Here is a 24,337-nt window from a genome sequence, read left to right as displayed (position 1 = left end):
ATAAAAAATAAATAAAATAAATAAATCATGAAACAAAACCCTATTTATTTTAAAAGTTTTAGTGGATTAGATCCAAATATGTTACTTTTGATTTATTTGTTCTATATGAAATATTGGGAAGTTATGAAAAAATAATTGCTTTTTTGCCAGAATTTGATATGGGTGCTCTTATCCAACCACAGGGGTAACTGAAGAAGAAAAGCAGTTCCTCACTCCTCCTATGTTAAAATTTACAAGAAGCCTATCAATGCCTGACACATCAGAGGACATTCCCCCACCACCAGCTATTTCCCCTCCATCTCCTCCCCACAACAATGCACCCACACCTGCTGGACATGGTTATGGCACAATCCGACCAGGCTTCACCCCTCAAAGTCCTACTGTGAACAATGCTCCTTCAGAAAGAACAGAGGCAAGCCTTGGTTCAGGTTGGAGAGACCAAGGAATGTATTACAGAGAAAACTCTGAACAGTACGATGCAGAAAACTACAGCAACAGTCCAACTGCTCAGCAGAGCCTTCATATGCGCCGGGCTCAGGTTCCTGAGAACCCATACTCGGATGTTGGAAAAATGGCTAATGCTGCTCTGTTTGTTCCAAACAAGCCTGCACGGAGAAAGGGCATGCTTGTGAAACAGTCTAATGTAGAGGACAGCCCAGAGAAGACCTGCTCCATCCCTATACCCACCATTATTATCAAGGAGCCCTCCACCAGCAGCAGTGGAAAGAGCAGCCAGGGCAGCAGTATGGAGATTGAGACGACTACACCCGACCACCCGGGCCAGCTCCGCCCAGAGGACAGCCTCGGTTCAGGAAGCCCTTTTGCAACTGCCATGGCTTCTAGTACGGTCAGGGAAAAACGGCTGGAGGTTCACAGAAATTCCCCATCTTTCAGATCCACGGATGCTGGTGATGAGGATGTGGCTCCCGCTCCTACCCCTCGTTTGCGACACTCAAAATCCATTGATGAAGGCATGTTTAGCAGCGATGAGCGTCTGCGCCGGCTCATGGCTCCCCCTTCCTCCCTGCTCAGCATTCCTCGAGGAGGGGGTAACGTGACCGACTTCAACAGCCCAGAACCCACCATGGTGCGGGAGGTACTCAACACAAGAACAGGTCAGAGTCCCATCAGCCTGCCAGCTCACAAGACCTACAGCTCAGGGAGCGGTAACTATGTTCACCCTGTCACTGGAAAACCGCTAGACCCCAATTCTCCATTAGCCTTAGCATTAGCTGCCAGAGACCGGGCCATGAGAGAGCAGTCACAGCCTATGCCACTTAAGAGTGACCAATTAAAACTGGACCTAAACAAGCCCCTTTTCATTGACACAAAACTCCGGCCCAGTGTCGAAGTGAGTTTTTCCAGCACTGCCACCATGGGCAGGCCACGGGGAGGCCTGCGGAGACAGATGACAGAGTCCAAGTATGAGACTGAGTCCAAGTTTCAGCTGGACCTGGGCAAGCCTGAGAAAAGGCCAGAGGAAAAGAAGAACATGATGATTGACATCGTGGACACATCCCAAAAGAAGTCAGCAGGGCTTCTTATGGTCCATACAACAGATGGGGCCAAAACTGAGGAGAACAGTCTGTCGGAAGGAGAGAGAGATGAGGATGTTTGTCCTGACAGCACACCTGGGGAGCTTCGTGATCCCAATCAGCCAGCTCCTGCAAAGCCTGCAACACCAAAGCCTCTCTCTGCTGTGCCACCAAAAACCATGATCTCTGTCAGCTCTGTAGATGAGCCTGTCAAACTCCCCTTTGGTATCCCTCCACCACCTCTAGCGTCTGTTGACATCGATGAGGAGTTTGTGTTTGCTGAGCCTCTGCCTCCTCCATTAGAGTTTGCCAACAGTTTTGACATCCCAGAAGATCAATCAGGGGCACTCAATGTGCTACTCAAACAGAAATCCAACGGCATGAGTGGACCATCACTTGCTCCCTATTATACCCATTTAACCACAAGCAACTCCCGAGATCAGGAGATCAAGAGATCAACAGTTCTCACTAACTGCACACCTCCCAGTTTTCCTACAGGACCTCTGGAACCCTATGAGCCCATTATTGACTCAGGCATTGAAGTGGACAGCCGGAGCAGTGGAGACCCCCAACTGGAGACCACGAGTACGGTCTCCACTGTATCCAGCATCTCCACCTTATCGTCAGAAGGAGGAGAGACCCTGGACACTTGCATGGTCTATGCAGACGGTCAGGCCTTTTTGGTGGACAGGGCACAGGTTCTGCCCAAGCCTAAAGCCAAGTATGCCGTCAACAAGAGCAACGCACTTTACAAGGACGCCTTAAATGAGGAGACCATAAGCTCTTTCAGGGTGCCCTCCTCAATCCCCCCACCACCCCTGGGAACCGCCCCACCAGAGCCTCTAAAAACCCCAACACAAAGAACCTCAAAGCTTTGGGGTGAACCTCTGGATCTGAAAAACCCCCATGGACCAGAGACAAAACCCCAAGGCTTTACTGAAATAAACTCTGTTCTGCAACATGTCAGCAAAGACAAAGCACCAAAGCCAGGGGAAGCGCTAGACTCTCCCCCAGGATGTAGAACTCACTTTGGATTGAGGTATGTCACCCCATCACATCCACCAACACAGACATTCATTTAGCTACACAGGTTTGTGTGTGTGCTGAGCTCATGAAAGAATGAGTTGCCTAGCAACCTAATAATGAGAACAGCCTTGAGGATGAGATGAGCAGCATCGTGTGATGAACACAGACCAAACCATAGAAGAGAGAGAGAGGTGCGTTAGGGCTTGTGCTTGTGTATGTGCATTTGCCTGATTTGGAACGCGACCCATTTATTACTCAGTCATTATATCACATCAACTGCCCCCATGAGGGCTTTCAAGAGCCCCCTTACCCAAGTACAAAAATGTCATCTAGTGCTGGAGATGACAAAGGTGAATGTGTTCAAATGCAGCTTATTTCATTAGCCTTAAAAAGCAGAACAGCTTGATCTGTGTATTAGTAGTTTGGGTCGTGTGCCTATATTGGGCACATCTTAAAGGAGACACACTGCTGCCTCCTCCCACTGCAGATTTTTTTAAGCCTGAGTCTCATTTACTATGGAAATCTCTGGTTACAGACCAAATAACTGACCCCAAATACCCTGTTTACATAGTACTGATATCAAACTATTTTGATTCGTTCGTTCTTTAGTGATTGTAAAGTTTATATAATGAAAGTTTTTGAGCCAGATTTGCTTTCAGTTATATTCAGGTTGAATGTTTCACCAGAGCAGAGAGAACTTTGTTTATATGTACCTTCTTATCTGATATGTTTCCCTTCCCTGGTTTCTATATGACTTCAGGGTGACAGGTCTTGTAGTTGGACATTTGTCTACTTTTTCCTCAACAGTGAACTAACGACAACCTAATGAATTCTTTCCGATGAGGAGAGAAAGGTCTTGAAGGCTGCATTATAATTCCAGTAACCTTGACCTATTTCACAGTTACCTGATGACCAAAAACCTTTATTGACTCATTTTTCTGGATTCAGTTCTTCCCATTTTTGTTCCTCTCCCTATTTTTCTTTAGAAATCAGGACGGTGTGTCCCTCATCTCAGGAACTCAGCCGAACCCCGGTGTGTCCTTCACCAATCAGCCCGGCCCGAACGTGCCTGTGCCATCACCGTGCCGACAGGCTGAGAGTTTGCATCATCACCACCATCCCTCAAGCCCAAGTATCACATCCCCTCCTCCAATTCTGAGTTGCTCATCATCCTCCTCCTCTCTACCTGCGGTGAGCACCTCGTCCTCTGTACAGGGCCGAAGTCGCTCACCTTCGCCACTCTCGTTCCTCCAGGCTGCCTCCGGCAAGCCATTCGCCACCAAGGCAGTGCTTTCATGGACAAAAGAGGATGTGGCTGACTGGCTGGAAAGCCTCAACCTGGCCGAGCACAGAGATGCCTTCCTGGAGAACGACATAGAGGGCACACACCTGCCCAGCCTGCAGAAACAGGACCTAATTGACCTGGGAGTGACGCGCGTTGGTCATCGCATGAATATCGAGCGAGCACTCAAGCTGTTGCTCGACAGATGAGACTGGGACAGCACAAGCCTTCTTTTGTTCTTGAGCTTCATTTGTTCCTCGCTCATTTTTGTTTTGCTTATTTTATTACCTTGGTTTTTTTTTCCCTGTCAGCTGGAAAGGATTTCTAGAGAACCCTCATATCCTGAAGAAAAGGTTCTGACAAGGTGTTAAAGATGTGCACAAAGCTCTTTGTACCTGAAAGTTCCAGCCAGTGATGGGCCATGACAAGCCAAACACGCTGTACAGTCCACACACACACACACACACACACACACACTAGAGCTCATTGCTGTTTTGGGGTTTTATGGACTCAGGCCTCATGTGAATGAACTGAAGAACCAGCAGAGCTGGCCTTCCATTTTCTATCTTTGCTAAGACAATTAACCAGAGAATATTTCTTCAGCAAAAAGGGAAGGATCATCTGTGTATTGGCTGAAAAGTCATACTTTTTTTTTCTTCCTTCTACATATTTGACCAGGATGTATATGAATTTTTAAGATGAGCACATTTGGTACCATGCTGTTCCTCAGTTCACATGTTCATGACCACAGCATCTTCACCAGAAACATGAACGCATCACTTGTGTGTGTGTGTGTGTGTGTTGACATGATGATTTTTCCATCTCTTTGTTTTTGATTGCAGTAAAACATAAGGTATTTGTGAATGGGTCAAAATCACTCAAGTCTTTCTGAAGTGTAATATCTTCTGATATTGCTCGTCTTCCACATTGTGAGGTTTGACTGCATTCTTGCCATTCACTTGAGTTCCTAACATCCTACTAGGCTAGAGTGCTCCAGTATTCCTTCACTTTTCTTAGATCATCTTCCAGCTGTTTTTCTTTGTGTTGTCATTACGATGACTGGCGAGTACTTGATTAAAATGGATTAAGAGAGCAGAGATGTTTATGTAAGGTTTAGAGAATTATGCTTGAAAATTTAAAGAGTTGCCTTTAGAGAAACACCACTGATGTTTCAGCATACAGCTGTTAGGTATGAGTCTACACTTGATCCAATGACCAGAATGTCTGTCTACACTGCAGGCAACGATATCACACATATACTGTCTCAAATTGTAAAACGGTCAGTGGTTTACTAGCTATAGTTTTAGAGATGTTTTGTGATTTGAATGCCAGTGAGTGAGTCTTCTTTTTTCCAACATGTCGCTTTAGGCAATCTGTAACTGCACTGAATCTTTCTTTCTTTCTTTCTTTCTTTCTTTCTTTCTTTCTTTCTTTCTTTCTTTCTTTCTTTCTTTCTCTCTCTCTCTCTCTCTCTCTCTCTCTCTCTCTCTCTCTCTCTCTCTCTCTCTCTCTCTCTCTCTCTCTCTCTCCAGCTGTATGGTTTACAGATTACTCATCCCTGCAGTGCTGCTTTGTTCTTACTTTTGTGTTTGGAGATAATCATGACCTTTTTTTCGCCATGGTGGGAAAATTTAGCTTGATTGTTGCTTACATTTATTCATTTGGCAGAATCAAAGTGAGGCAGAATCTAATCTAAGAATAAAGCTGAGCTTAAGAAAGGTTAAAGAGCAACTCCAACGACTTTCAAGGAAAAAAACGTTTTGAGATCTGTCATCTCTTATTTTTATTATGCCAGGCACTGGCCTTGGAGTAAAAGTATGTGAAGTCTTTGTGCTGGCCGACGAGACACAAACATGCCCGTTGTTTTGTTTCAGAGGTTTACCGTAGGTTTATTCATTTCCTAAAAACCACGGGCGGAAGCCGCAGGTACGATCAGCAATCGAGTGTAGTGTGTAATTGTGTAAAATTCCTTCAAACACATCCAACGTCATCCGATGATGAAGGTCTGAAGTGAGTGGACAGACACAATCATCACAGGGGGAAACAGCTAGCTTCGTTTACAGCAGATTGTTGGATGTGGAGGATTTTTATAAATTAAGAAATTAGAAATCATTAGCAAGATTTCACAATCAATGTTAGCTCAAATCCATTAAAATGTTTTCACTGAAAAGAATCTAAAAACAAGAAAAACCTGACCAAGGAGGGGTCAATAACAGTGACCTAAAAATAGTGCAGAATCCTGAAAATAACGCTATTAACCATTTCCTTTCTTTGTTCTAAAAACTCTACGCAGTTTATTTGTGTAGCACTTTTAACAATTGTTAGAGAAAAGTTTCTCAGAGACTTAGATGTAGATTTAGATTCCTGGTGAGCGAATGAACGGCAGCATCAACATGGATTATAAACTCCTTGAGACGACACTGAGAAGTCTTCCGTTTTAAATGTAAAGTGTATATCAAGTTTTAAATGTACCACATATAATAGATTTTCCAATGTGGTTTCAGACTTTTGGACCCCACTGTTCAAAAAGAAATAACTGAACTGGTCAGAATTTGGGGCAGCACTAAAATAAAGCACACACCTTTAGTGCAGGTCAAGCTTTTCGGTTCACACGTGTATTACTGCAGTATATGAAATGATTGATTTATCATTCGCAGCACTTTATTAACACGTGAAAATAAAATGTGACAGATAACAGCAACAGTGTGTGTTAGAGAGCAGACAGATAAGTGATGTCGAGGGAACAAACACTGCAGGTTTTTATAAAGTCATAAAGACAGCCATGGGAGTCGAAGTCCTCATCACATCAGGGCTTCCAGCATGACACTGATGTTTTAACACAAGGGGCGAGACAAACAGGAAACAAGACGCTGGAGTTGCTCTTTAAGGACCTTTCTTATAGGTTCAGTGTTGGCTCTCATACAGCAGCACAGAACCTTACACACTGACATGATCTACACTATATTGCCAAAGGTTTTGGGACGTCTGCCTTTTCATGCACATGAATGTAATATGGAGTTGTCCCGCCCTTTGCAGCTATAACAGCTTCAACTCTTCTGGGAAGGCTTTCCACAAGGTTTAGGAGTGTGTTTATGGGAATTTCTGACCGTTCCTCTAGAAGCACATTTGTGAGGTCAGGCACTGATGTTGGACGAGAAGGTCTGGCTCGCAGTCTCCACTCTAATTCATCCCAAAGGTGTTCTATGGGGTTGAGGTCAGGACTCTGTGCAGGCCAGTCAAGTTCCTCCACACCAAACTCACTCATCCATGTCTTTATGGACCTTGCTTTGGTCACTGGTGTGCAGTCATGTTGGAACAGGAAGGGGTCATCCCCAAACTGTTCCCACAAAGAGCATGAAATTGCCCAAAATGTCTTGGTATGAAGCTGAAGCATTAAGAGTTCCTTTCACTGGAACTAAGGGGCGGAGCCCAACCCCTGAAAAACAACACCTGAACTCAATGATCTGGAGGGGTGTCCCAAAACTTTTGGCAATATAGTGTATATAATATTTTATTTATCTAACACAGCACCAGCAAAACAATACAGCTAATTAAAGGAAAACTCCATCCTGTATGAAATGAAAATTATTTTTTGGAATTTCGTGACATCCAAGTTCACGTCAACATTTTGGCTTTAGTTCCCTTTCCTACATGTGCAGTACAGTTGGACTAAACCCATGCTTGAAAAAAAAAACCAAGATGCAGTGACAGTCCTGCAGTCTGTCCAGCTCTCTCACCTGCTCAAGCTTTCAGCGCCCGTCTTTCATCTTTTGTTAAAAGATTGTTAGCGCCGCTAATGGCATCAGGCTCATCATCTCATCATCACTAACTCGGCGCAACGGCGTCGTACCGCTGTGTTGAATTCTGGAGCTTTAAGTCTCACCACATTGGGTTTATTTCTCTTAAATACGACGATACTCAGCATTGAAAAATCGAACAGTCAAACCTGACTGTTATCAGTTTGAGATTATTTTTTTCCTCCTATTAGAACGCCCAAACATCCTTCTGTGACATCGTCCACGAACGTCCGCTTCACCTTCTCACATGAAACGCAGCACCACTGCAGATACTTCACTATAAAGACATTACATGTGTATCAGGGTGGAGTTTTGCTTTATCTGATTTCAGCAAGGAGAAAGTGTCCGGTCAGCATCTCATTACTGGTCATTGAATCCTATTGAAATCAAACGTCACATCACGCACGCTGTTCATACGAGTGAGAAATGATTATTATGTTGTTATGATTTTGCATCTCCGGGCAGGATCGTGTGTGTTTTCTTTGTCCTGTGTTTACATGTGAACTGAGGGAGGGTAAAGAGAGGGCAGTTAAACACACAGCGGTGTAAGTATGCAGTGAACAAAGTGCAGCAACGTGTTTGCTTATCTTTACCTTAGAGGAGTTAGCGTTATCGATCATCTCTATATAGCTTATTTTAGGAGAAAAAAAAACAGCACAGTATTTTAAAGATTTATAGAAATATTTGAGATTTGTATGACATTTAACTGACTTGTGGTGTGCCAAAAATTGATGTGACATCGGTTAAGAAGCAATACACACTCTTAAGGGAAACTGTTTGGGTTTTTTTTTCTTGGTTTATTTTATTTTATTTTTTGGGTTTTTGCCAGTATTCCACGTACAGTATATCAATGCTATTTCAATCAATCAAGAATTTATATATAGGTCTCAGTGAAATAGAAAATATTTAAATATTGAGCTAATGGCTGTCACCTGCTTCTTTTAGATCCTGTAATTAAAAGATGAAGTTAAAATTTAGAATTTGTGTTGTGTGAATAATTTACAAGAAAAAAATCACGTTAAAACTCACCTGTGAGGCTTTCTGACGCAGATACATGACATTTTAGATGAAAATATATAGTGATGCATCTAAGACGTCGAACCTCATAACATTTAGACAGGAATCCTTATCGGAATACATGCAAAGAAACGTCACACGTGTTGTACTGACCCACGTTGTTTTGTGCTGCAGATCCTTTTTATTTATTTCTGTCGAAAGATGAAAAAGAAAAGTTGATGTGAGCGGACGAGTTTCCTCTTATATCCTAAATGTCTATCTTAGGACAAAGCAGGAAGTAATAAATATACAAACTGATGTGAGGAATGTGAATGTGTTTCGTGTTTCAGGGAATTTTAATGCCATTTAAAAACCTTTTTATCTTTAAAATGCTGACATCAGAAATTTTACCTGATGTTTTTACAACTGTTGTTGTTCTTTGCTGCCCTCTAGTGTTCATTTTACATTTACACGCAATCACTTGCTTTCACCCAGCGAATGCAGAGAGGCATTTAAGAAGGATGTGGCCACAGCAGCCCTGACCCATCGAGGCATGGACTCCACTAGATCTCTGAAGGCGTGCTGTGGGATCTGGCACCATGGAGCCTCCATGGATCGGACTTGTTTGTCCAGCACATCCCACAGATGCTGGATTGGACTGAGATCTGGTCCAGTTCTGATGCTCACGTGCCCATTGTTGGAGCTTTCGGCAATGCACAGGGGTCAGCATGGGCACCCTGACTGGTCTGTGGCTATGCAGCCCCATATAAAACAAACTGTGATGCATTGTGTATTCTGACACCTCTCTATCAGAACCAGCATTAACTTCTTCAGCAATTCTGTCTGTTGGATCGGATCACACGGTCCAGCCTTCTCTCCCCACGTGCATCAATGAGCCTTGACCGTCCATGACCCTGTCACCGGTTCACCACTGTTCCTTCCTTGGACCACTTTTGATAGATACTGACCACTGCAGACCAGGAACACTCCACAAGAGCTGCAGTTTTGGAGATGCTCTGATCCAGTGGTCTAGCCATCACTGCCAACGTCCAAAATTGTAGTATACACTATATGTCCAAAAATATATGACCCCCTGACCATTACAAGCATATGTGCTTCTTTCTCAAACTGTTGCCGCAATGTTCGAGAGACTCAACTGTACAGAATGTCTTTGTATGCTGCAGTGCTACAATTTCCCTTCAGTGGAATTAAGAGACCCAAACCTGTTCCAGCAAGATGTTCCTGTGCACAAAGCTCAGAGCTCCATGATGACACTGTGTGGAGGTTGTGGTTGGAGTGGAAAAACTCAAGCATCCTGACTGAACACCTTTGGGATAAACCGGAACTGGAGCCTCATCAATAAGATGAAGAGTGGAGCTGTTTATAACAGCAAAAAGGCAACACACCTCAGAAACTACACTGACCTACTTTTAGTTCCTCAAAGCTTTTGGTTGCTGTTGTAGAAAGGACTTTATTTACATTTACATTATTTCCTGTCCAGTGTCACCCAAATGAGGATGAGGTTCCCTCCTGGTTCCTCTCAAGGTTTCTTCCTCAGATCATCCCAGGGAGTTTCTCCTCACCACCGTCACCTCAGGCTTCTCATTAGGGATAAATGTTAGAGATAAATAGTGACAACTTTATCTTTAAACTTTATCATTTTTATTCTGTTTTTATACTTCTGTAAAGCTGCTTTGAGACAATGTCCAGTGTTAAAAGCACTAGAAAAATAAATTGAAAATCTGGAATGGGACACTCAACAAGCACCTGAGTGTGATGGTCAGGGACATGCACTGAACTGGGGGTGGCTCAAGTGGTTAAGGCTCTGGCTTGTTGAACAGAAGATCATGGTTCGAGCCCCAGCACCGCCAAGCTGCCACCATGGGCCCTTGAACAAGGCCTTTAACCCACCCTGCTCCAGAGGTGCTGTATCATGGATGACCCCCAAGGATGAGATATGTGAAGAAAGAATTTCACTGTGCAGTAATGTATATGTGACTAATAAAGACAAAATTAACTTCTCATCACTAAGTTTAAACTAATCTTTAAGATAACGAGACAATGATAAATCTAATCTAGAGTGTGAGACTGGACACCAAGCTCACAATGATTAAAAATCCCAACAGTACCTACAACATTATGTACAGTATCACAAAACCTTGTCCACTAAAAGCAGCCATGTTTTTCTCCTCTTAAAGGTAGTGGATATAATTCAATACAAAATCCAGTTTGTGTTTATCAAGACAATTTATTCATGAGTAAGAGCTCCCCACCGCCCCCATCCAACAAGTACAAAATATATAAACCCATTTCCTGCTGTACATCACCTCTCCACAACACTCTCTCTCTTAACCCTGCTTAATTGATGGTGAGGACGTCACTCTGGATCTCGTGGCTCAGTTGCGTCTGCAGGTCACTCAGTTTCTTTTTGAGCACGGCGAGGGCAGACATCACGATCGTCTCGGGCCGGAGAGAACCGCACGACTCAACGTTATAGTAAAACCTGTGGAGCACCAAGGCATAGAAGAAAGTACACAACATTTATTTAATAAAGCATGTCATCAGTTTTTAAATACAGTTAATCAGATGCGTCATTTCAGGTTTGTAGGATGAGCATCATGTGTAGAATTTGCCATGAACTGATCATTTAACATAAAACACTATACGGCTAAAAGTATGTGCTCCCCTGACCATCACACTCAACATGCTTGTTGAACTTCAAATTCCAGATTTGTTCCCCGTTTGCTGTTATAATAAGCTTCACTCTTCTGAGAAGCTTTTCCACTAGATGTTGGAGCGTGTCTGTGGGGATTAGTGATCATTCAGCTACAAGAGCATTAGTGAGATCAGACACTGATGTTGTACGAGTTGAGGAGGTCTGGGGTTCAGTCGGTGTTCCAGTTCATCTCAAAGGTGTTCAGTGGGGTTGAGTCAGAGTCAGGGCTCAGTGCAGGACACCACTTGTCTTTATGTACAGGAACATTGTCATTTGGGGTTCATGATTCTAGTGAGGGGAAATTGTAAAGCTAGAGCATACACAAAGACATTCTGTATAATTCTGTGCTTCAAGCTTTGTTTGGTGAAAGCTTACATATGGGTGTGATGGTCAGGGGTGCACATACTTTTAGCCATATATTTTATACTTAAGACTTTGGACTTCTTTATTACAAAATGAACGTACACCGAGTTGCCAAAAGTTTTGGGACACCCCTCCAGATCTTTGAATTCAAGTGTTGTTTTTCAGGGGTTGGGCTCCGCCCCTTAGTTCCAGTGAAAGGAACTCTTAGTGCTTCAGCTTCATACCAAGACATTTTGGACAATTTCATGCTCTTTGTGGGAACAGTTTGGGGATGACCCCTTCCTGTTCCAACATGACTGCACACCAGTGACCAAAGCAAGGTCCATAAAGACATGGATGAGGGAGTTTGGTGTGGAGGAACTTGACTGGCCTGCACAGAGTCCTGACCTCAACCCCATAGAACACCTTTGGGATGAATTAGAGTGGAGACTGTGAGCCAGACCTTCTCGTCCAACATCAGTGCCTGACCTCACAAATGCGCTTCTAAAGGAATGGTCAAAAATTCCCAAAAACACACTCAGAAGAGTTGAAGCTGTTATAGCTGCAAAGGCCGGGACAACTCCATATTACATTCATGTGCATGGAAAGGCAGACGTCCCAAAACTTTTGGCAATATAGTGTATGAATGAACGTTAGCTGTTGGAGGGCTGATCACATGCTGTCACTTACCGCTCTGGTTTGCCGTTAGGGTCGTATGGAGCTTGCACTTCTTCCTCCTCGAGCTCTGAATACTCACTCTTCGGCCTGAAAAAAAAAACAAAAAACACACACAATCTAATGTGTTCATTTCTCTTTATATCACAGCGCTGTGGAATTCTCTAATCTGATTGGTGAGATGTTGATTAATTTACCATAACAGCAGCTCTAACAGCACTTCCAGCTTCAAGGTAAAAATCACTGGCTTATTTTAATATACCCCATAGTTTCTAAAGCAACAGCTTAAACAGGGACTTGTATAAAAGATGCTCCACATTTTTAAAAAGGTCTGTAGTTTCTGATATGAACCAAAGGTAAAGCTGCAACTTCAAGATTTCACCATCAAAATGGCACATACCATTCCTCAGGACGGGGGTACACTGTGTGTCTCAGAGCATTATCTGGGTCGTACTCGAAGGCCACCCCTGCCGTCGGGTTCCACTTGGCGTGTTCCTTGCCGAAGCCCTTCTTGGCGTACGCTCGGAGGCGGAGCTCTTGGCCCTTTCGGAGCTTCACCAGCAGGATGTCTGAAATTGAGAGGAAGACTCAGGAGTGCTGTCATGCATGTACTAGCATTTAGTTAAATGTATTTTTTGACAAATTGTTTATTTGTCTAATGATAAGTAGGTTACAGTAGTATCCGTGTCAGATTATTGCTCTGTGACATCCTTGTGTACAATTTTATAGATAATGCTGTCTCCTGATATTGCATAAACAAATCTATTTGCACTCAGAGCAGTTTATTGAAAATGTGTGATGATCTGGACATGCCTCATTGCCCACAGAGCTCCGGTGCAACACTAAAGACACCCGCTGACTCTGCTGATGCACTGAATCTGGTAGAAGTGTAAAACTGTGTGGTTTTCATGCTTTTGCATGTGGGGAGAGAAGGCTGGCCCGTGTGATCCGATCCAACAGACGAGCTACTGTTGCTGAAATTGCTGAAGAAGTTAATGCTGGTTCTGATAGAAAGGGGTCAGAATACACAGTGCAGGACGGGTCAGGGCTGTTTTAGCAGCACCAAAACAATATTAGGCAGGTGGTCATAATGTTACGCCTGAGTTTTTGTATGCACAGAATCTAAAAGTTGGGGGGGCGAAATGAATGGATGAGAGTCTTGACTGTAGAACAAAGAATCCTCACCGTCCTGCTCTACGTAGTCGTTGGGATCGTTATCTCGACTTCTGGACGTCACCTGAAGAAAGATAAGGGGTCAGATTTTGACTTGTGTGCATGTGAGGAGAAAAAAATTAACCCTTGTGATGGAGGAAGAAATAAAAAGACAGTGTGTGTGTGTGTGAGAGAGAGAAATATGGAGGTTTGCTCATGTTCATGTGACTCACAGGGATCACTCGAGGGTTATTAGACAGCAGATCGCGTGATGTCACGTGACGTGTCTGATCTTCCGTGCATCTCACGTCTAGTGTGAGTTCGACTGAGCACTCTGGACAGAAATCATCACACGTGCAGTCCTAACAGAGAAACAGATGGATAAAAGTCCGCACTACACTTACATACAGCAGCAGTTTCTACCTGAAAAGGCCTTTTTTAACCAAATCTAATCACCAAGTAAATTAAACCATCTAATAAACTCACCCTTGAATACTGCATTTTATCTACGATATCATCGCTGGTCAGTGGTATGAGCCCTGAATAAAAAGAAACAAACAAAGCATGACATCATTCAGTCTCATACACATGATGCACGGGATCATAACAAGAGCATCAGGAAGAAGAGAAGACTGGAATGGCAGACACACACCCACTCTGTGCGCAATGAATTCATCGTGGAGAACTGAAGAATTGGCGTCGATCTGAACCCAGTCGATTGCTACAAAAGGTAAAGAAAACAGATGAACACGTAAGATAAAGAGAGTGCCTTTTAAAAAATAAATAAATAAATAAATAACATCCAGGTTTCTGAACTAATGTGAAGACACGCACCGATAGTTGGAACCTCGGACATAAACACTCGCCTGATGGAGTTGGCAACCCTGTTTAAAAATAAAAACAGTAAAATCTCTTTAAATAAAAAAAATAAACAGGTGAGGAAGTACTGACAATTAACATCACCTCGCAAAGAATGACACAATATCAGGAATAACTGCATAATATGCACTGTCTTGTCTATGCTCTGTTTGCACCTAGCTGCACACTGTGCACTTTACGTGGCTAAGACAAACTTCTGTCCTAGCTCTGTGGTGGTGTTTTGTGCTGAACTTGTTGTTGTATGTTTCTGTAGCACCAGGTCCTGGAGAAACGTTGTTTCATTTCACTATGTACTGCATCAGCTATATGTGGTTGAAATGACAATAAAGCTTCTTGAATCTTGAATCTTGAATAAAAGACTTGCAGTTTTAGGAAATAAATCTAAAACGACGCGGTGTGATGTGGCATGACGTGAAGTGGAGTGGAGTTACGGCTCTTTATCACTGCGGTTTGTCAGCAATTACAATATTTTTAATGGAAGAACAGCAATTTGTAGTGACATTTAGCGTTAAGGAACATCCACGCAACATCTACGAGTTCCTGTGATTACATTACAGCAGCTCTAAACATATAACATTTTATTTTTAGTCGTATTTTTGCTGTGTCTTAAAATTAATAAGAGTCAAACACAGCTTGTCATGTTAACATGGGGGGGGGGGGAAATAGACCCCTATTCTTCTGTCCTGAAGTCTTTCCCAAATCAGAAAGCTTTAAAAGATTTATTTCTGGCAGTCACGAAAGCACTGACCCTTGAGACGCCTTCACTAAAATGAAAATAAATAAACATTTTCTCGGAGTAATCTTCGTCTGATCATCATGGCGCAACCTGTTACTATGGAAACAACAGCGTATTGGAACGAGCGCATTAATATAAACCTGTGATTCGCCTTGGAGCCGGAACTACTGTTAATAAACATTTATTAGGAAAAGAAAATTCAACAATTAACCAATCAAAATCAAGCATTTAGAACCATTTTCGAATCAATTCTCCCCTTCGAGTTCAGATATTAACTTTTACACTAAAAGGAAAGTGCTTAGTAGTTAAAATATCTGATTATTATTGTTGTTATTATTGTAATGCTAGCAGCGCCGGCTAGCTGTCTCAGCTAAAGCACTTACGCCAGGTCCGTGTTCTCAATTACAAACTTCACATTTTCGTCCGTCAGCTCTGTGATTTTCACCGTCGGTTGGTTGGCATAAGGCATCCTCGAGTATAATTAAATATCTGTTTAAGCTCTAAAACAAACAAACAGGTCTCTGTGGAGACTGCATGGACGTCTTTATAGCTGTTCAGCGCTTCACTGGCACGATCATTTCCGGGTTAAGACTAGCGAGTATTTCCTGTTAGCATAAAAGTCTAAAAGCGCGGTGTATATGCACGTCACTGATCCGTACCAGAAACACGATTTGTACTGCGCATGTGCAGAATTGCGTCTACTTCTTATCGGATATTTATAATAATAATAATATTATAACATATTACTAATAATACAATGATGTATGCTGCAAAGCCCGAATTTCCGCACATGCGCAGTACAAATCGTGTTTAAATGCATACTGTATTATAAATATATATTCATTTATGTTACTTTTAACATTATTATAACAATTAACATTAACTTACGAATTAAAATATTTAATGGTTCCCATCAGATTCCAGATTGAAGGGTTTTATTATGAAATGTATGGTTACTTTTAACCACATTATATTTATGATGACCAAACCATCTATTAAAAGCAATTTCCTCACAATATTTTTATATTGTGATGTAAAATGGTTTCCATTGGGCATTTTCTCTTTACTCCTGAAAAACCATCTGAACCCAAGAGAGTTTTCTTTCACTGGAATAAAATTAAAAAAAGGCCCATTATAAACCACTACAGTGACCACCGGAAACACTGAGGGAATGGTTTTAATGGTTTTCCCCTCTAACATGGTTTTAATATTAATGACAAGCCAAATTTACTGCCTGTTTACAACTTCCAGAAATTGCATAAATCAAGAACCTCAAATCAGCCACAATATTAAATGAAAAGGTTTAATTTCAAGTACAATATAGATTTATTCTGATTCAAAAGTTTATACAGGGAGCAAAAACACAGCTGATGGTCTGAATCCGAGCCGATTAACCTGTCCAGTGGAAATTCACTGACCTGAAGATACGACACTGAATCAAAAGCCCATCATTGTGTTCAGGAGCACGATTTCTCAGAGCAGTGTAAAAGCATAATGACTGTACAGATCAGTCACAGACTCGAGAGCACGCTATTGATGTGACCGAAGCAACCAAATTTTATCTCCCGATCCAACCTACATTCAAAATAACAGCAAAGCGACCCTCACAATGGAGAACGAGTGTCTGATGTTCAGAACGTGCCGGCAGCTGCAGGGCGTGGCCAATGAAATGCAGGACTGGATGCTGCTTTATCGTCTCTGGTTCAACCCTGTGAGGTTCTTCAGCTGCAGTGGAGAAGAACATTTGGGTCAGAAGGAGATTCATTGGTCATCTTCCAAAACTTGATTAAATTAGTCACTTAATATGACAAAAGTGTCCAAGAGTGTTAAGATAAGATATAAAAAGATATGGAGAAGTTTCCTATTACACACAGTTTTAATGAGTAGTTACAACAACAGTAGACTTTATGTGGCTGTGTATGTAATCGAGAGGCACTAACCGTGACCGCAGCACCCATCAGCCCCTGAACTACAGCCTCTCCTGTCGACTGCACCTGCAACAACAGCCTGAGTGAGAAAACCAGTCTGATCAGAGGATCCCAGTCCACTGTCCACTATACATCCTCTGTACCTGTTTAGCTGTGTTGGCTACGTTCACCACATCCTGGATACGGTTGCTGAGAAAAGTCCAAGTCTGCTCAAAGTCAGGGGAGGAGTCCTGCAGCATCACAAGCTCTGTGGTGTTGTAGATTCCTGTTAACGCTGCGCGACGGGTGTACCAGTTTATCTGAAAGACCAGAAGGAGAAAAGCTAAAACGCTAATGTTCTCAAATACTTATCCAGAGAGAGAGAGAGAGAGAGAGAATAAAGAGCAAGAGAATGGAGGGAGAGAGAGAGAGAAAGACAGACAGGGAGGATAATTAAGGGTTAACAGGAGACACTCACGTCTGTGGAGCGATCTCCTGCGTAGTACCAGATGTCATCCACCATGGTGGAGAGGTGCTTCAGACTGTCTGGGATGTTGTGAGGAAGCAGCAGTATACTCATCGCCTACAGAGTCACACAAACACACAGACTGGTATCCGAATTCTCATTACAACATTAATACGCGTACGGCTGCGCCTGGCGGAAAACAGACTGTCACCTGCGGCCACGTGTCCACGTACGGAATCAGCATCCGGAGGCGTGTCTCGACGGCATCCCTCAGGAACTCGGCCGTCTTCTTCTTCCTGAAAGGCAACGAGGAAGAAATCAGTACCTCAAAAATAAATAAATAAATAAATAAAAATAAATAAATAAATAGGTGTAGCCATTAAATTAGGACAGAAGTATTACACCCTATGGAAAGAGTAAGCGGATATGCATCTATCTGCATTACTAAAAGAATTAGCACAAACATTATTTAGAGGACTCTCTTTCACTGTTTAGTTGTCATTTTAATCCTGTGAGCTTTGCCTTTTATGGAGTTTTGTGGGTGTTACTCAGCTCTTAATTTGCAGGTGGGCTTCAGATTATCTGAAATATTCGGAAAGCTGGTGGGAATTTCTCGATGGGTTTCCACACTTTAATGAAAATTTGATAAATGAGGCTTATTCAACATGTTGAGTGAAACGTTTATCACCCACGTCTGTGCTCCACTCGTTGCTTTCTCAAGAGAGGGTCAATTTGCTCATAAATGATGCATCCTTGACTTAATCATCCACACAAACAGCTTCATTAATTTAAATTGTCCTGCTGATCATTTATCAGGAATTGTACTAGGTCTGGTTCTGGTAGGTTGCCATGGCAAGGTTTTCCAAAAACAACGTTCCCGATGAGTTCCTGTTCAATTCAGAGTCTGCTCAGGGATGCTTACTCTGCTTGTCCAAGCTGGACCTGATTGTTCTGCTCTGCCAGAATGTCCACCAGCTGAGTGTTGCACTGGCTGATGAAATGTAGCACCAGGTCTCCTGCACCGTTATTAAACATCCCAGCAGAAGCAGCCGACAAGCCGAGAGTCTGAATCACAGCAAAAATGACAGAAGGTTAAGCAAGAAACCTCTTTACACCAATCACATCATTACATCCTTGATTCTTCACACCTCTGCTCCCGCAGCAATGGCCTCCACAGTCCAGCCGTGCTCGGGGACGAACTCCAGCGCAGCGGTCAGGATACGAGACTGCAGCTGTTCTTCGGTCTCATAATCCTCCGCCTGCTCACCGCCTTGATCCTGATAACTGACACAGCGTGGACACAGGGGTATTAACCTCATAGGCAAATGAATAAATCAGTAACAAAGCCTCAAAAATCTACACTACTGAGCACACTCATGTATGACTTTCACAAATAATTGCACCTTTAAACCATTATGGAAATAATTACAAAAATAGTGATTTATACTTCAAAAAAAAACATATACATTCACAATAATATACATTATACATATATATATATATATATATATATACATATATATATATATATATATATATATATATATATATATATATATATATATATATACATATACACACACACATATATACACACATATATATATACATATACACACAGACATACATGTGTGTTATTGGCATGTGTGCATTATTTTTTATTTACTTATTTAATTAATTAATCAAAGCCAGGCGTGCTTTAATTTATTTAATTAATTATATGCAGTTTTGCTTTCTTTGATTTTATTTTATTTACTGACAGGTGTGTTTTATATTATTTTATTTATGTATGGGTGTGTGTTACATCATTTACATTTTTGTATTTGCATGTGTTCATTTATTTACTAGCAGGTTTGTTTATGTAAATTTATTTATTGACATTTTATTCATTTATTTATTTTTTACTGGTTTTACTGCTCGTGTTATTTTATTTATTGGCATAATAGCAAGACTTTATTTTACTAAGAATTTATTGGCCAGCATGTATTATTTTATTTATTAATTTATTCTGTACGTGTTTTTTTAATTATAAGAAGGATTGGTAATTTTTTTTTTTAATTATTATTTTTTTATTTAGATATTTATTTATTTATTGCCGTGTATGCTTGAATACACAGACAGCAATACTGTAGATGATGTTTCAGCTGCTCCCTGTTCAGGGTCACCAAGGCAGATCGTTTGGTCCGCATGGTTGGATTGGGCGCAGGTTTTAAGCCGGATGCCTTTCCTGACACAACCCTCCCATTTAATCTGGGCTTGGGACCGACACAGAGAGTTAACTCTTCAGTGGCTGGGTTAGCTTCCTGCCCAGAAATCGAACCCGGGCTGGGTCAATGAGAGCGTGGGATCCTGCCACTGGACCACCAGGAGGCCAGACAGCAATACTGCAGATATTTAATTTAGAAGTTTAATTTTATTGATTTATTATAACGGCTTCATTGTGAGAAGTGGTCTGAAACCTACACCGAGTTGTAGATCATGCTATAGTAAGAGGTGTGATGTACAGTTCAGGAGAGCTGCTGCATGCTGAGTGGATTTTCTGACCTGGTGTTAGGCTGCGGGTCCTCCTGCTGAGCATCAGCTGAACCAGTTTTCTCCGTAGAGCAAAACGACTGACTCGTTCTTGAATTCTGGGTCTGCTGGTGTTCATGGTCAGATGTAGGCAGTGTGTTCTGGTGGACTTTAGTGTCATCAGTAACTCTGAGGACGGCAGCAGAATGGACAGCACGCGTCAGTGCACTGTACTGCGGACGAGGGCTGCTCTGGACCAATGCTGTAAATGCATGGAAAATACTTGCATTAAAAAGGAGGCCGTTTCTCAATCATGCAGTTATGAATGCAACAAAAGTCAAACCTGAATGAATATCTGATTCTGAGTCTGGGCTTTGGTGTTTACAACTAAATGCTTCACGAAGACAACAAAAACTTTCTCAATACTTTTGTTTAAAACACATGAAATCACTCTACTGCAGATTTGTTAAAAAAAATTGAAAAAAGCTTGTTATTGTTGAAGGCCAGATCACTTTGTAGCTGAGGATCTAAACACTAGTTTTAATCAAATGACCAGTGAAACTTTATTTACTGACTCGGACTTTAGGGTCACCTTGCAAGTATCATATGACAAGAAACACGCAGAGAATAAACACAAGTTCTCGCATGAAAATATGCATAAAGTGTTCAAAAACAAACAACAAACAAGTAACTCACTAGGCCCAGCTTACCGCTGCCGAGACCCAGCAGGACTCTCCCAGCGCGTAGGCCTCGAACCAGAGCCGCCATCACGACAGAGAACGGATAGCTGTTCTTTTAGCATAATAACGCTAGCAGCGGTGATGTCATTGCTGCGCGACTCCGGTTCAACCAAAGGACTAGCATTGTCAGACTTTTTTTTAAGTACATTTTAAGTTAAATATTTGTTGAAGATATCAGAATATATTGCGTATGTTGTGTATGTTGTTGTTGGGTAGTTAGCAACGAACCTTGGTCATTTTTTTATTGCGGTTCCGAAACTGGCTAGCGTGCTAACGTTAGCGAACAGAAGAGTCATTTTATCGCGACGCCTAAATAAGCTGGATCACAGGACAGTGGCGACGGCACGTTGAGCCCCGCATCTGGAGAAAACATTTTAAAATATTAGTAAGTATTTCGGCATTTTCTTTTAAATAATAATAAAAAACGGATCCATAGATGTTTGTAATATTTTAAATTAATACGTCGTTTGAAATTTGTGTCACTTGCTATTGTTTTCTGATCTTGCGTCACATCCGACACAAGGTTATCTGTTCAAGTTCAGATCCTTAAATAAAACATGACCCTGTCTGAATTAAACACAAATCTCTGAAAAACATGTATGTAAGAAAACGATGAGTGAGAATATGTGTCCATGTGAAATGAAGACTGAATCTCACTGTACAGTGGATACCAAAAGTCTACACACCCCTGTTACAGTAAGTTTTGTGATATGAGAAATCACACAATTCAAATGAAAAACAAATAGAGAAAAAAAACATACTCTATCCTGGTTAACAACCCTTTAAAACTGGACATGTGACTGTGCAAACGTTCAGAGGTAATGACCATGCACCCGTCACTGATATAGTCATTCTGATGAACTCCAAATAAAGGTCAGCTGTTTCTGTAGGATCTTCTTCACATCTTCTCGGTTTCATCCGATCACTGAAGCCATGGGCCGCAAAGAGCTGCCGAAGCATTTAAGGGATCTCATTGTGGAAAGGTATTGATCAGGAGAGGGGTTTAAACGAATTTCCAAAACGTTAGATGTACCTTGGAACACCGTGAAGGCCATCGTCAACAAGTGGAGAAAATGGGGCACCACAGTGACGTTACCAAGAACAGGACGTCCCTCCAAAATTGACAAAAGGACAAGAAGAAAACTTGTCAGCGGGGCTGCCAATAGACCTAAGGCAACATTAAAGGAGCCGCAGGAATATCTGGCAAGTACTAGTCACTCCATGCATGTGACAACAATCTTGCATATTCTTCACATGTCTGGGCTCTGGAGTAGGGTGGCTAGGAGGAATCACTTTCTTAGAAAAAAAGGAAGAACCACCCAGAAACATCTAAATCCCCAAAAACCTTGTGGCAAAATGAGTTATGGTCAGATGGGACCAAGGTAGAGCACTCAGAGAGCATTCATACCCACAGTGAAGCATAATGGTGGCAGCATCATAATATGGGGCTTCTGCTTTCCAGCCGAGACTGGGGTGTTAGTTAGGATCGAGCAAAACATGGCTAGCGACCAGGCTATTGTAATCATTTTTTTCCTAAAACGTTTCTGTTTTTTTTTTAATTGTTATTTTACTTGAATTTTCTTGGATGCTATTTTAAAGGAGGAGGGAATTACAGGTGGAAAGACATGATCTGTCTTTGTTTTATCACAAAATCTTGCAATTTTAAAGTCTGTAGACTTTATATCCACTGTTCATTGAACTTCTCCATGTTTTTGACACTGTTGCCAAACTTATTAAATTCAAAAAGACTGAAAGTGTCACGGACCAGCCGAAAAGTGGACAGTAGGCACCACAGACTTGGTCCTGGCTTTTATAGTCCCCTGGGTATGGAGACTTTCAGGACACACTGTATACACTACACAACAAAAGAAGAAGAAAAAAAAAACGTTTGTGTGTAGCTGCGTGATTCATTTCCTGTGGACTTTCTGCTGAGTCAGTGTACACTGTGTTGTATTAGTCACTAATATAATAACTGGTTTTGTTTGCAGGTGGTCATGGCAGATCTCGGACTGAAAAAGGGAGATAAAGTATTGGTGGTATGGACCCACCCATCCTCTCCTACAGCTCTGAAGGAGTTTGCTGAGGCTGTCAGTGCTGTGGTTGGTGGTCAGGACCTGGTGTCCCTTGAGAACATGCAAAGGCTCCAGATGTGTGAGTTACTACACCAAGTTTTGATTGGTAGTATTTTGGTATATAGTGTTGTACGATGTTTATAAAACTTCAATTAGTTAACACTGGGCAGTGGTTAAGGCTCTGGGTTGTTGATCAGGGTTTAAGCCCCTGCATTGCCAAGCTGCACTGTTGGGCCCCTGAGCAAGGCCTCAAAATATAAACGAATTCACTGCCCATCCCAAAAAAAAAGTCACCAACCGGATTTAACTAAGCAAATAGGTAAGAGCCTCCCATTAGATAATTACTGCATGGGTGATTGTGTTTCAGCTGGCAACAAGTTATTTAATCCTAACTGATGCAAGGAGTAGCTTCTTATTTCTTAAACAACCGTGTCAGAACACATCCTGTGGTCGTGGAAAAGATGTTCATCTGTTTCAGAAGGCTCAAATTATTGGCATGCATTAAGCAAAGAAAACATCTGTGGAGATTGCTGAAAATACTAAGATTGGTTTAAGAACTGTCCTACACATTATTAAAAACTGGAAGGTTAGTGGGGAGCCATCATCTTCGAGGGAGAAATATGGCCGGACAAAAAAAATCTAGAATGATCGTGATAGACGATCACGTAAACGTTTGGTCAAATCAAATCGTAATAAAACTACAGGAGAACTCACAGCTATGTTTAATAGTGAAAGTAAGAGCATGTCCACGCGCAAAATGCTAAGGGAACTCAAGGGATCAGGACTAACTAGCTGTGTAGCCTTAAGAAAACCATGTATCAGTGAGGCTAATCAGGGGAAAAAGGCTTCAGTTTGCTAGGGAGAATGAAGATTGGACTCTGGAGTAATGAAAGAAGGTCATGTGGTCTGATGAGTCCAGAGTTACCCTGTTCCAGAGTGATGGGCGCATCAGGGTAAGAAGAAAGGCAGATGAAGTGATGCACCCATCATTCCTAGTTCATACCGTAAAATTGTAATCAAAGCTAAAGGCGCTCCAACGAAATATTAGTGTGTGTGACCTTTTTTTTTTGGACGGGCAGTGTATAATACACTATATTGGCAAAAGTTTTGGGACACCCCTCCAAGTCATTGAATTCAGGTGTTGTATGTCAGGATCTCGATGTTATATCCCTGAACCCTACAGAACGTGAGAGTTAAACAAGTTTTCTTCCTGTTTCAGCATCTCACTCGGCTTCAAGTTACGACAGGGTTCTGTCCCAGCTGCTTCCTGACACCGCTTCAGTCCACAGCTCTGAGATCCTGGCCGAGATGGCCCGGGTCCTGAAACCTGACGGGAAGCTGGTGCTGGAGGAGCCTGTATCAGGTTGGTTTCCTTAATGATGTGTGTATTTAACAAAAATACAGAGCAGCATTCTTCTGATACTTGACCTCTAGACCTGGCCTGTTACAGAAAGCGAAGATTTTTTTACAACAAAGCCTTCAAAATGACCATTGCATCTCCTTAT

The 24,337-nt window shown here is 42.0% G+C and overlaps 4 protein-coding genes across 9 annotated transcripts in view; 2 read left to right on the top strand and 2 right to left on the bottom strand.

The window, feature by feature from the left end:
* shank2b (SH3 and multiple ankyrin repeat domains 2b) overlaps nt 1–8,959 on the top strand; it is a 173,620-nt gene extending 164,661 nt beyond the window's left edge. For all 6 annotated transcript variants that reach the window (XM_058397080.1, XM_058397081.1, XM_058397082.1 and 3 more), the window contains 2 exons: nt 183–2,574; nt 3,548–8,959. In XM_058397080.1, coding sequence (XP_058253063.1) covers nt 183–2,574; nt 3,548–4,052 — 2,897 coding nt within the window. In that variant the 3' untranslated portion in view covers nt 4,053–8,959. The remainder of the gene's footprint in view (nt 1–182; nt 2,575–3,547) is intronic.
* A 1,912-nt stretch (nt 8,960–10,871) lies between these two features.
* Nucleotides 10,872–15,731, bottom strand: polr2c (RNA polymerase II subunit C). Its single transcript, XM_058397088.1, has 9 exons — nt 15,520–15,731; nt 14,356–14,405; nt 14,174–14,242; nt 14,008–14,060; nt 13,755–13,883; nt 13,555–13,606; nt 12,770–12,938; nt 12,385–12,459; nt 10,872–11,139 (listed from the first exon to the last, which is right to left on the bottom strand). Exons 1-9 carry the CDS (start codon nt 15,603–15,605, stop codon nt 10,995–10,997), a joined length of 828 nt encoding a protein of 275 aa, XP_058253071.1. The 5' UTR covers nt 15,606–15,731; the 3' UTR covers nt 10,872–10,994.
* Nucleotides 15,732–16,425: 694 nt separating this feature from the next.
* On the bottom strand, nt 16,426–20,890 carry coq9 (coenzyme Q9 homolog (S. cerevisiae)). The gene is made up of 9 exons (XM_058397112.1): nt 20,731–20,890; nt 20,054–20,282; nt 18,658–18,793; nt 18,432–18,574; nt 17,721–17,805; nt 17,522–17,626; nt 17,208–17,363; nt 17,077–17,130; nt 16,426–16,861 (listed from the first exon to the last, which is right to left on the bottom strand). Exons 1-9 carry the CDS (start codon nt 20,786–20,788, stop codon nt 16,826–16,828), a joined length of 1,002 nt encoding a protein of 333 aa, XP_058253095.1. The 5' UTR covers nt 20,789–20,890; the 3' UTR covers nt 16,426–16,825.
* A 105-nt stretch (nt 20,891–20,995) lies between these two features.
* ciapin1 (cytokine induced apoptosis inhibitor 1) overlaps nt 20,996–24,337 on the top strand; it is a 7,051-nt gene continuing 3,709 nt past the window's right edge. The window contains exons 1-3 of the mRNA XM_058397113.1: nt 20,996–21,145; nt 22,749–22,911; nt 24,052–24,195. Of these exons, the coding sequence (XP_058253096.1) occupies nt 22,755–22,911; nt 24,052–24,195 (301 nt within the window). The 5' untranslated portion in view covers nt 20,996–21,145; nt 22,749–22,754. The remainder of the gene's footprint in view (nt 21,146–22,748; nt 22,912–24,051; nt 24,196–24,337) is intronic.

Source organism: Hemibagrus wyckioides, linkage group LG08 (assembly GCF_019097595.1).
Source record: "Hemibagrus wyckioides isolate EC202008001 linkage group LG08, SWU_Hwy_1.0, whole genome shotgun sequence".
Classification (NCBI taxonomy): Eukaryota; Metazoa; Chordata; class Actinopteri; order Siluriformes; family Bagridae; genus Hemibagrus; species Hemibagrus wyckioides.
The sequence above is the reverse complement of the archived record's forward strand: the minus strand, read 5'-3'. Positions and strand labels throughout refer to the sequence as shown.

Excerpts from the sequence above, each read along its gene's own strand:
- polr2c (XM_058397088.1), bottom strand. The coding sequence starts at position 15,605 with ATGCCTTATGCCAACCAACCGACGGTGAAAATCACAGAGCTGACGGAC. Across the intron at positions 14,243-14,355 it reads GTCCGAGGTTCCAACTATCG|CAATCGACTGGGTTCAGATC; the intron begins GTGCGTGTCTTC and ends TACCTTTTGTAG. Across the intron at positions 12,460-12,769 it reads TACCCCCGTCCTGAGGAATG|GCCGAAGAGTGAGTATTCAG; the intron begins GTATGTGCCATT and ends TTTTTTTTTCAG.
- coq9 (XM_058397112.1), bottom strand. The coding sequence starts at position 20,788 with ATGGCGGCTCTGGTTCGAGGCCTACGCGCTGGGAGAGTCCTGCTGGGT. Across the intron at positions 18,794-20,053 it reads GACCCGCAGCCTAACACCAG|TTATCAGGATCAAGGCGGTG; the intron begins GTCAGAAAATCC and ends ACGCTGTGTCAG. Across the intron at positions 18,575-18,657 it reads CCATTGCTGCGGGAGCAGAG|ACTCTCGGCTTGTCGGCTGC; the intron begins GTGTGAAGAATC and ends GCTGTGATTCAG.